Source organism: Cnephaeus nilssonii (assembly GCF_951640355.1).
Source record: "Cnephaeus nilssonii genome assembly, chromosome: 12".
Classification (NCBI taxonomy): Eukaryota; Metazoa; Chordata; class Mammalia; order Chiroptera; family Vespertilionidae; genus Cnephaeus; species Cnephaeus nilssonii.
In genome coordinates, this window is record NC_137083.1 from 53,533,128 (window position 1) to 53,545,236 (window position 12,109).

At 43.8% G+C, this 12,109-nt stretch overlaps 1 protein-coding gene across 2 annotated transcripts in view; it reads right to left on the bottom strand.

Annotated features, from left to right (window-relative positions):
- TBXAS1 (thromboxane A synthase 1) overlaps window positions 1-12,109 on the bottom strand; it is a 155,050-nt gene that overhangs the window by 106,088 nt on the left and 36,853 nt on the right. For both annotated transcript variants that reach the window (XM_079785787.1, XM_079785786.1), the window contains 2 exons: window positions 8,459-8,552; window positions 5,442-5,494 (listed from right to left, as the gene is read on the bottom strand). In XM_079785787.1, the coding sequence (XP_079641913.1) occupies window positions 5,442-5,494; window positions 8,459-8,552 (147 nt within the window). The remainder of the gene's footprint in view (window positions 1-5,441; window positions 5,495-8,458; window positions 8,553-12,109) is intronic.

Consider the following 12,109-nt stretch of genomic DNA (forward strand, 5'->3'; position numbering starts at 1 on the left):
TTAAATCATTTTTATTTTTCAATTAAAGTTGACATACAGTATTATTATTAGTCAGGTGTACACCCAGTGATTAGATATTATATAACTTACTAAGTGAGCATCTTGATAAATCGCATACCCATCTGACAGCATACATAGTTATTAGAATATTATTGAATATATTCCCTATGCCGCACTATATTCCAATGACTATTTTATAACAACAAATTTGTACTTCTTACTCCCTTCAACTTTTTTACCCCTTCTCCTCAACCCCCCTCACATCTGGCAATGACCAAGACGTTCTCTGTATCTATGAGTCTGTTTCTATTCTTTTTGTTTTTTAGATTCAACAGTTGATAGATATGTATTTTTGCTATTTTATTGTTCATATTTTTATCCTTTTTTCTTCTCCTTCTTGAACATTCTTTGTCTTTAATCTTTGGCATTTAATTATGATGTGTCTAGATATGGGGCTCTTTGAGTTCATCTTGTTTGGGACTCGCTGTGCTTCCTGGACTTGTATGTCTACTTTATTCACCAGGTTAGGGAAGTTTTCTGTCATTATTTCTATTTTTTCAAATAGGTTTTCAATTTCTTGCTCTCCTTCTTCTTCTTCTGGCACGCCCCATGATGTAAATGTTGGTACACTCGAAGTTGTCCCAGAGGCTCCTTAACTATCTTTATTTTTTTAATTCTTTTTTCTTTTTGAAAACATCTGATTAATGTTGGTTTTTGTTGTTGTTGTTTTTCTGATTGTACTCTAAATTGCTGATTTGATCCTCAGTTTCACCTACTTTAATATTGAGTCCCTATAAATTATTCTTCATTTCATTTAGTATATCCTTCATTTCTGACTGGTTCTTTTCTTTTAATATATTTCTATTGATTTCAAAGAGGGAGAAACAGAGACATCATTGGTGAGAGAGAATCATTGATTGGCTGCCTCCTGCCTGCCCCTTACTGGGGATTGAGCCCACAACCCGGGCTTGTGCCCTGACCTCCTGGTTCATGGGTTGACGCTCAACCACTAAGCCACATGACTAGTTCTTTTTTATGGTTTCTATGTCCTTTTTCATGTTTCAAGATATGAAACTCTAGTGCTGGGGCAGCAGCTTAGGAAGTTCTCACTAAGTTCCTTGAGCATCCTTATAACCATCGTTTTGAACTCTGCATCTGTTAGATTACTTGTCTCCATTTTGTTTAGTTCTTTTCCTGGAGATTTCTCATGTTTTTTTCATTTGGGACCTGTTTCTTTGTCTCTGCATTTTCACTGCTTCCCTATGCTTGTTTCTGTGTATTAGGTAGAGCTGCTATTTCTCCAGAACTTGGTAGAGTGGCCTTGTGTAGTAGATGTCCTGTTGGGCCCAGTGGCACAACCTCCACAGTCACCCAAGCTGGGTGCTCCAGGTGTGCCCCTGTGTGGGCTGTATGCACTGCCCACTTGTAGTTGAGCCTTAATTATTGTTGGTGTCACTGGGAGGGATTGACCTCCAGGCTAATCAGCTGTGAGGATTGGCTGAGACTATAGCGGAGGAGCTGCTGTACAGGAGTCAAACCAATGGAGCAGGACTTTCAGTGGGCTTTGGTGCTCACCGAGTCTGCCCCTTTAATGTGTTGCTCATGGAGTTGTAATCCAGCATGGTCTACCCTGGGTGCACTGGCTTTGGAGCCTCTCAGGAGGTGCAAGGTCAGCCACTGCCTGTGCCCTGCCTGGGGCCACCTGGCACAGGCTACAGAGTGATCTTCAGATGGCTGCTACTTGTGCTGGGTTTGGAGGTGCCAAGGAGAAGCCAAGCTGTGAACCAAGGCTGGCTTCCAGTAGTGCCATGCCTGGAGCCACTTAGAAAGAAGTATGGGGTACACAGAGGCCAGATGTTGCTTATTTAAGAGACTTTAGAAACATCTGAAGCATGAAGCAAGAGAAGTCATTTGTATGGAAAAGCCACTGGAAATGGCTTGCGTAGGCCTGCAAATTGGGTGGGGCAGGGTCTCAGGGAATCACCAGGGTAGGGCAAACAGTGTGAGCCAGGTTCATGGAGACTCAGATATGGTGCCCACCTGCCAGCTTTGTGGAGAGGTCATCAAAAGAACAATGGCCTTGGCCAGCACTTCTGTCTGATAGAAAGCTGCCATCCCTAGCTCTCGCTCTGACGCCAGATAACTCAGTTTCTCCCTGTATGTCCCTGGCTCCTTTCAAGCTGCTGCTGCAACACTAGAGCTCAGAGGGAGTGAGTTTTGAGTAAGTCCACGCACTGGCCCTTTAAGAAGAACTGCTTGGGATTCCAGCAGCCTCTGTGTCTCTCAGCCACAATCCCCACTGGTTTTACAGCCCAAAGTTATGGGGACTTCTCTTCCTGGCTTTGGGCTTGAGGGTCTGTTGTGAGGCTGGGACCCCTTGGTCCTCAGGAGGACCTCCACAGCCAAGATATCTTTCTCAATTTTTATCTGCCATGGGACCAGCCCATTCTGCATCTCTGCCCCTCTACCAGTCTCGATGTGTCTTCCTCTTTAAATCCCTAGTCATAGGACTTCCATTAAGCTAGATTTCAGGCAGTCTGAATGATAGTTGTTCTGTAATTTAGTTGTGATTTTTATTTGATTCTGCGTTTGCCTATGCTGCCATCTTGACTGAAAGTAGGCAACACTTCTGTTTTAAAAGGTGAGCATACTGAGTGTCATCCAGATTATAGAGCTCAAACAGGACTTTAACCCACCACCATGCTGCCTCTAACTGCAGGAATGGACATGTTTCAAAAGAAGTCAGTATTTTGTGGCTCATGTTATTTTCTAAAGCAGAGAAAGGTGATACCTTTGTGTGAAGAAATTATACCATCACCTTTCTTTTTTTTCTCTCTCTCCTTTTCACCAGAGCTGGGAACAAAGAGTGGAGATACTACTGTAATTTCTATCTCTACAACCTCATTTGAAACCATTCTCTTTGATTTAAGTTTTCTTGAAATGAAAAGGATAAATTGTGCTAACTTACTAGTAGTTAAAGTTGGGGAAAAGTTGATTGGGCATCCTGTTGTCAAGGAAACCAATTTTCTTTCTTTTTCTCATTCTCTCTCTCTCTCTCTCTCTCTCTCTCTCTCTCTCTCTCTCTCTCTCACACACACACACACACACACACACACACACACAGCACCACACCACACCACCCACCAGTTATTACAGTGCCCTTTAAGTTCTTCATATGAGATTTTAAGATTACTTTAAAATACCCAAGGGCTCTACTCTGAAAATCTGTACAAGGAGTACTCAGGGAAGTGGTTCCTAGAATTCAAGCTCAGTGAGGCCTTTTCTAATTCTGGGGAAGCTACTCTCATTCTGAGTCAGTAGGATACCTCAAAAATGTTTGAGACAGTCTGCAAGGTCAGTGTCAAATCAACTGCACAGTGAGACTATTGGAAAGGGAAAGGTGGAACGAGAACTTTTACAGAGCAATAGAACCACACAGGAGAAAGAGAAAGGTAAACAGTTCAATTCCTCGAACCTCTATTGAGTATCTATCATGCCGGAAGCAAGAAGCGACACACACACACACACACACACACACACACACACACACACACACACACGAAAGAAAAGAAAGACTAAGCTGAAAGAGATCTTAGAGAGTGAGGTAGAGTTGCTTATTACTGAAAGATATGCACCATCTTCTTGTCCTTCCATCGGAGGAATATACCTTCCCACTCCATCAATGTCATGGTTGGCCACATGACTTCCTGCCCTGACTTTGGGTTTGGCCATATAACTTGGTTTGGCCAATAGGATGTTAGCAGATATGGTACAGCAGACGCTCAAAATATTCTTGTACTGTTGAGTTGGCTCTCTTGAATCTTTGCCTTTACCATGAGAAGAGCCTGCCCTGGCCTGCCTGCTGTTCCCAGGAGGATGAGAGACATGTGGAGCAGAGCTGCCCCAGCTGAGCCTGACCTACATGAGCCACCTCCCCAGCTGACCTGCAGGTGCCCCAGGAAGCTCACCTCAGCTTCCCAGCCAAGGGTGGCTCAGATCAGTCAATTCCAGACAACCCTTAGGCACATGATAAAAAGTAATAATTTGTTGTTTAAGTCACTTCATTTTAGAGTAGTTTGTTATACAGCAATAACAAACTCATACAGAGAGCATCTAGTATAACATCTTAATTTATTATTTCACGGTGTCACATAGCCAACTAAAGAGTGGTTAAGCAGAACTGGCCAAACTGTGAGTTTCCTGGGTAGAGCTGTGTCCACACAGGATACAAGTCAATCCCCTTTTGGAAATCATCACTGGGAGAATAAGCATCACGTAGACTGGGATTGAAGGGCTCACAAGACACTGGACCCCATCAGGATGTACATTAGGAACACAACAGAAATTTACTGCCCTGGAAAAGTTATCACCGACCTGGAAGTCCAGAAAAGAGCTACTAATATTACCTAGTGTCTAAGGATAAACTGTGTGACAACTGCCTGAAATGATTAGGACACCACTGTGGAAAGACACATGTTGAGAGTCAATTGATTCGAGTCTGTGAAATCTTGAATAGGGCAAATGCTCTGAGCATGGGTTTGTTCATCAGATTCCAGAATTTCTTTTCTTTTCTCTCTCTCTCTCTCTTTTTTTTTTTTTTAGAAAGTTGGGTGGGGAACACACTCTGAAGTGTAAAAGGGAAATTTCATGGAATAATAAAGGGAAGTCTATATTACTTTACCTGGATGAGAACTAGGGTGACCCTATGTACATACAGGACAGCCTTAGTTTCCACTGCTGTCCTGGGGTAATTATTAATAATACCCCCTTTCACTTTCAAAAGTGTACTGGAATGGATGGTAGATGATATGGTCATACAGCTGACAGTATATTATATAGTATACAGGTCCATGTAGGGTTCAGATAAGTTCATGGGGAAAGACCTGCTATGGGTTATGAAGGAAATTAGACCAAGGCATGGAGGGCCACTGGTCCCATTGCAGCCCACTTTCATGTGCCTGTTGTTGTGAGAGATGGTGAAGGCACCCAGGGCCTGACCAACTGGTCATTGTGTTTTTTAAAAAATATGTTTTTATTGAATTTTTAGGGAGAGGGACAGAGACACTGATGTGAGAGAACAATATCGATCAGCTGCCTCCTGCATGCTCCTACTGGGGATCATCAATCCCTTAACCCGGACATGTGCCTTGACCAGGAATGGAACCAGTGACCTTTTGGTGCATGGGATGATGCTCAACCAACTGAGCCACTCCGGCCAGGGCTGGTCAGGGTCTTAAAGACTGGGAAGTGGTGGTGTTTCAGGCTAACTGATGTCCCCTTGGCCAACTCTGGGGTCTCTTCTAGGAGCCTCACCTGCTGGGCACTCCCTTTTGTGGATCCTCAAAAGATAGAAACACATATACCTTTCCATCTTATTATTACTTCCAAACAATTCACCACACAAAAATCAAAATAGTAGAAGAATGGAGTTTCCCTCTTACCCACACAGACGTCCATACAGCCTTCTGAGCTCCATTTGGCTCTCCCAGAAACCCTGCAGAAAACACACACGAGAGTAAGAATACTGTTCAACAAAATGTCAAGTGTTCAAACTTAGTATTCAGAAAAGAAGTCTGGAACAGCGAGAACGCAATTACATAAACAATAAAAAAGAATTGAAGTGATATTGCTTTCAAGTACTTTGGAGTATTAGAATAAACTAATAGCTTTAAAAATATATATGTTGCCAAGGAAAAGTCTCCATCAGCTCTGCTTTCATGGACAGAAAAGATCATCTGTACTTAAACTATTTGTGTATAATTGCTGCTAAAATATTTGAAAACTGTTTGCTTTCCCAACTATGTTAACATTCCCCTCTGCAATTTGGTTTATATTATTATTATTTTTGGCAAAGCTTCTTTTCACAGCCACTCTATGTGTAAACATCTGCTGGGTCTATCCAAATTATCACAAATTCTGAATTATCGTCATCCAAGTTCAATTTTAACTAAAATCAACATATTCAGAACCTTAGAGCAACTTTATATAGGACAAAACATGACACATTTCGTAGTGGGAAATGATTACATATGGAGGTATGTGGGGAAATGGGGGTGGAGGCTCAGAAAATGCTAGACTCGTTGTGTTGTAGGGATGGAGTTGTGTATAGGGATGGAGTATGTGTGCAGATACACACAGAGGAATTGTATGGGTGAAGGGTTAGAAATTGCTAAATCCATTGTATTGTGGAAATGAAGTTTACATTAAAGCATGCATGGGTTGGGATGGAGGTGAGGGAGTGGAAAATGCTAGCCCTCTGTTGTGGGAATGGAGAATACAAGAATATGGGCAGATATAGGATGGGTGGGTGAGAGTTGAAAGTTGGGGAGATCAAAGAGGTGGATGTCCTTGATGGAAATACATACCATTTCCATTAAATCTACTTTCATGGTCTAAGCTTGCCATATAGCAAGGAAATCATATATGAATATAAAAACAGTCACTGAAATTGCTGTGTTCTCAAATAACTTGGCAGAGTTTGTACATACAAGCATGACGAGCTGAAGAAGAGCATCCTGGAAATTATCCAGAGGGAGGGGCACAGTGTTCTCTTCACATCGACAGTCAGACTGTTTCTCTCCAAATGTTAATACCAAAGTAATTACTCAACTGAATGCAACTGATCACCACACACACACACACACACACACACACACACACACACACCAAAATATGTGAAATGTATTAAATTTCCTATCTGGGTTGTTGTTCTATTTTGACACTGAGAAATTTCTTCACACTTGGTTCAGGAATCTCACACGAAGCCCTGATGAGATAGCTGTGGGCTCAAGTTGTGAACTGGCCACCCTGAGATAGAGATGAGAAGAAGTGTTTTTTTAAAAAACACTAAGAAGAGAGCAACAACAACAATAAAGAGTGAAAGTGGCTGTCGGACAGAGAAAGGGACAGAGGAATGGATGGTAGATGATATGGTCATACAGCTGACAGTATATGTTACAGTATACAGGTCCATGTAGGGTTCAGATAAGTTCATGGGGAAAGACCTGCTATGGGTTATGAAGGAAATTAGACCAAGGCATGGAGGGCCACTGGTCCCATTGCAGCCCACCTTCATGAACCCATTGTTGTGAGAGATGGTGAAGGCACCCAGGGCCTGACCAACTGATCATTGTATTTTTTTAAAAATATGTTTTTATTGAATTTTTAGGGAGAGGGAGAGAGACACTGATGTGAGAGAGCAACTGAGAAGGAAGCAAGACAGAAATAGCTAGTGTGATTTTCTATCTGGCACGAAGGGCCTGCCTTTCTAGGGGGCGGGGGGAGGGGAGGAATTCTGAAAAGACCTCAAAGGGATATTATCAGGACTGGCCCAAATTTAGTCCTTCCTGCCTTCAGCTTAGTGGCTCTCACACGCTGAATCTGTTGGGTCCTGATGTTGGGTTTGGTGGCAGCACCCCCATGATTTAGCAGAATAGACTATTGGCTTCTGAGAAAACCCAATGTGAGGGAACATGGAGTTTAGAACATAGAGCCCTGGGCCTATATCTACAAACGCAGACATTTCCACTTGCTAATCACTCACTCTGACAAGTCAAAGGCATCTCGCTGAACCAGCTTCCCTTCCAACAACTCATGGCCATTTCCCTGGCTCCAAAGTTACAGGCACATTTGACTCATCTTGCTTTGAATTCCCCACACCTAATTAGTCACACGAGGTACTAATTTTGTCCCCAACACCCCTCTCTTTTCACTGTTATTAGCACCCTGGGCCAAGTCTTCACTTCACGTCTAGACTTCAACAACAGTCAGATTCTACAGACCTGACCTAAACTCTCTCCCTTACAGAGTAATCGCCCACTTTGCTGTCCCTCTCTTACTCACAAAAGATAGCACATGAATGGTCCTTCACTTGCCTTTCTAGACTGTCAGGAAATTGTTCCACCTCCCCTTCCCTCCCTCTCTCTCACAGCTGCATTCCTCAGGGGTCCCCAGTCTTTGACTTCCAGGCTGCTCACCAAGCTGTGCCCTTGTTCTCAGGCAGGTGCATCACATACATTGTCGCTCCGCATCTGGCTTGTGTGTCCTTGTCTTTGTGTCCATTGCTCCTGCAAGACCCCTTTCTCCAGGAAGTCCTCCAGGATGCATCTCCCTCTGCTCTGAAGGACAGCTACCCCATCTAGTGCTAGGATAGATCTGATCTGGTGTTGTCCACCACTATTTGGTATGTGCCCTTGAGGGCATAAGTAACTTCTACTTCTTCCACACTCCAGGGATGGCACATTTAGACACTAAATAACTGGGGTTTTTTTTGGGTGAATGGATGACAGGACTCAGTGCATATTGATGAGTGATCAGCAATAGGTCATTGTCATCACATAGCACCTTCCCATGCCAACCACTCCAGGTGTGGGTGACCTGGACAGGAGCAGTGCTTCGGGGTAAAGCTGCACTGGGCTCAGCGTGTCTTATGCTGGAAGGCATGGACAACAGCCCTTACCTGGCGGAAAAATGTCAGGTTTCCAATAAAAGGAGAAGGCTTGGGATGTCTGATGCCCAACTTCTCCAGTCTTGAAAATGCCGAAGTGGAGTACCTAAGGGGAAGAACAAATTAAAAACCAGAGAAACTGACGTTGGCATTCATGCTTTTGGCTTATAAGGTGTCAGAATGATTGAGTCCTCTGGAAGTAATGGTAGGAAAAGAAGTTTCCAGTTGACAATGCCTAAGGATTGGAGAGGTAGAGGCCTACAGGAGAGTGAGTGGCATAGAACCCAGGAAATGACTCCGGATTGAGTGACCCCTGAGAGATGATGTCCAAATGCCCTCCCCACCTAAAATGTCCATCAATAAATTGTTCTTTAAAATACACCTCTCCCTTCGCCTCTAAATCTACCATGAGCAATTGTTCCAGAAGGCAACGGGTAAAAAGTCACAATGGCAAAAATAAGCTCCCTGTGCAAATTTGTCTATTTTCTTGGTCAAAATTGACCCCTGCACATAATTTGTCCCACAGCACATTTTTAGGGACAGAGTGTTCTCTCCGTCCCTAAAAATAAAAAATAGGGGCGGAAGGAACACCCCATGGAGACGAGACCTCATCACCAACCACTAACAACCTCTTCGTGTCTTTGTTTTCACGGCCTGAAACCATATGGGAAACATTTCTTAACCAAAAATCAGGAAATGCCGCCTGACAGATTTCTATGCCACTTTCCAGGAGAGAGCGGCAGTCTGAGAAGTGCATGTGGCTGTCAAAACATTGGAGTTCCTGGGACGTTTCAACCGTTTATGGGAACAGAGGGATAGCGCCGGGGAAGGCAGCGCTGGTTTTGAAGACCCTGGACATATGGCTGTGATCCCTGATCAGCCAGCTAATTAGGTCAAAAGTTCAGTTAGTTCAGGAAAATTAATGAGTCAAACTGGGTGTTTAGCATCATGCAGAGATCAGCCAAATCTTAATTTAGGAGCAAGGAAAACTATAGAGGGCCACTATAGCTGGGCTTCATAGCAGACCTGGAACTTAAAAAAAATAAACTCACTGCTGTAAGAATCACTCATGTATTATTAGAAAAATGGAATGTTTGCTAGAGTCTTTGACCTTCCCACTTAGCCCAGTGAGGAGCACTTCAAATAAGAACTTTGCATCGAACACTCAGATATTCAAGCAAAGGCCAGCCCAGCGTAAGGGTTGATTTGTGTTATTCTGAGCAAGGAGTCTGCTTTTTTTTAAAAAAAAACAACACATATTTTTATTGATTTCGGAGATGAAGGGAGAGGGAGAAAGAGAAAGAAACATCAATGATGAGAATTACTGACCGGCTGCCTCCTGCATGCCCCACACTGGGGATTGAGCCCACAACCTGGGCATGTGCCCTGACCGGGAATCGAACCCTGACCTCCTGGTTCATAGGTTGACGCTCAACCACTGAGCCACGCCAGCCGGGCTGAGTCTGCTTTTAAAGTGGCCACAGGGGAGAACTAAGCCAGGGCAGAGCAGGAAGAGGGTTCTGCTCCCAGCTCCCCCGACCCAGGTTTCCACCATATGGCTGCATTATCGGGTTTGAATGAATCCCCACGACCTCACATTTCAGTCCCTGTTCAAGTGTAATTACAAACCACAATCAAGAGCCATGTGCGAATTACATGGATTAGTCACGCCCACATTCCTCTTCATTAGCGTGTGTACCAAAGGGTGACAGCACAGGGTGCAACAGTTATTCTTTCAAGTCAGAGATGGTAGTTTAAGTAACTCCCCACACACCTAAGAGGAAAGGGCAGAGGCGACATACCAGCCCACTTAATACTTCCCGCGGGATCTCAAATCTGGCTCCTAGGTTCATGTCTCCATCAGTTTTTGTGAATTATTTTCTAAATATAATCTCTAATGGGTAGAAGGAAATATGTCATCTTGGGCCACATAATTACATCTTAATTTTGTAATTAGATGTCTTGATTGTCTAATTAAAGGACAAGAAGTCTGTGCCTAATTACACATGCTAATTATTATGCAAGTCCATGTCCTAATTATGTAACTCCACTTATGAAAATACCGCTTGTGTGTCCCTGCACAAAATTCAGACATTTTCAAAGAGCTGGCATCAGCAGAGAATGTTCTAGTCACAGCCATCAACTTCACTTGCAGCCTAGACTCAAGTGTAGACCTTAAGGGTCTTCAGCTAGGAATTGGTTGCCCTCAGTAACTAGAGTCCTTGCGCCAAACTCAGCAGGGAGAGGTCGCTGCCACCAGACCACGGAGTAAAATTGCAAAGTGGGTTTCATTTGTCTCCCTACCCCTTCCTTCTCCGCACCCTTGTTTCATATTCCCTGGTCCCTGGGTCCCCTCTGTCTCTCTCAACAGGCTCTTAAACCCAGAATCAATGGGCCCCAGGAGTTAGAGGTTGAATTGTGTCACCCCAAAAAAGTTAAGTTGAACTCCCCACTCCCAGTACCTCAGAATACGGCCTTATTTGGAGATAGGGTGTTGCAAATTTAATTAGTGAAAATGAGGTCGTACCAAAGAAGAGTGGACCTCTAATCCATTTTGACTGGTGTCCTTATAAGAGGACGGCCACGTGAATGGAGACACGGGGAGAATGCCAGGTGACGTCAAAGGCAGGGGTTGGTGTTATGCAGCGGCAAGCCAGGGACTGCCAAAGACCATCAGCACACCCTGGAAGCTAGGAAGAGGCCGGGAAGGATTCCCCCTCCAGGTTTCAGAGGGAGCATGGCCTGTACACGCCTTGATTTCAGACTGCCAGCTTTCAGCACTGTGGGGTCGCAGATGCCAGTGTTTCAAGCCCAGTTTGCGGTACTTTGTGACGGCAGTCCTAGCAAACTGATAAAACACAATACCCATGAATGAAAAAGGATTTTTTTAAATACCCTGCTGATGCTTTAAAAGTTGTCATTGTGAGAGAAATTTGCTCTTTCATGTCAAAATGTGCCATTAATTCCTGTGTCATCAAAAAAGTGCAGGGGGCCGAGGATGCTGCTGTGAAAGCAGGTAATACACAACTGTGCTGTGATATTTAGAATAGCTTCCCTTTGTATGGGCATGAATGCAAATGGATCCCACAATTATGCCCATGGACATGCATCATTGCTTACATTAAGGATACGTAGGTTGGAAAATGACAACAAAAGGTGTGTATGTAGTAGCTTCAGATAGCATCCTTTGATTTTACTGTGACAAATAACACCGTCATCTATTGCTACAGGACCCCAATCCTGCAATGCCAGGGTGCACCTTATACTGTCAGTTTTCAAAATAAATTGTGACAAATGGGTCATTTTCAAAATAAGATTCCATTTTTAAAGCCTAGACATTTCCCAACATTCCGTTTTCCCCAAGACAAAGACTTTTCTTGATGCGTTCAACAAGAGTGGCCAGCCCATTGTTCAGCCAATGAAGACACCCACGATAAATTGGGGAATGTTTTGATGAATGGAGTATTAAAGCGATGGTCAAGCTGATTGGAGCTTGGAGCAAAAGAAGAAACCAGGCAAAAGAGAAGCTGCCCTCCAGGATTTGCCTCTGCGTATCTTCAGCAGTCAGAGAGGAGCTGGTTTTTCTCTTGTGCGCTTCTGGAAACAGCCAGCTCCTTGGTTCGTTCGTTATCCTCACCAGCACTATCAAAGAATTCCCGCTTG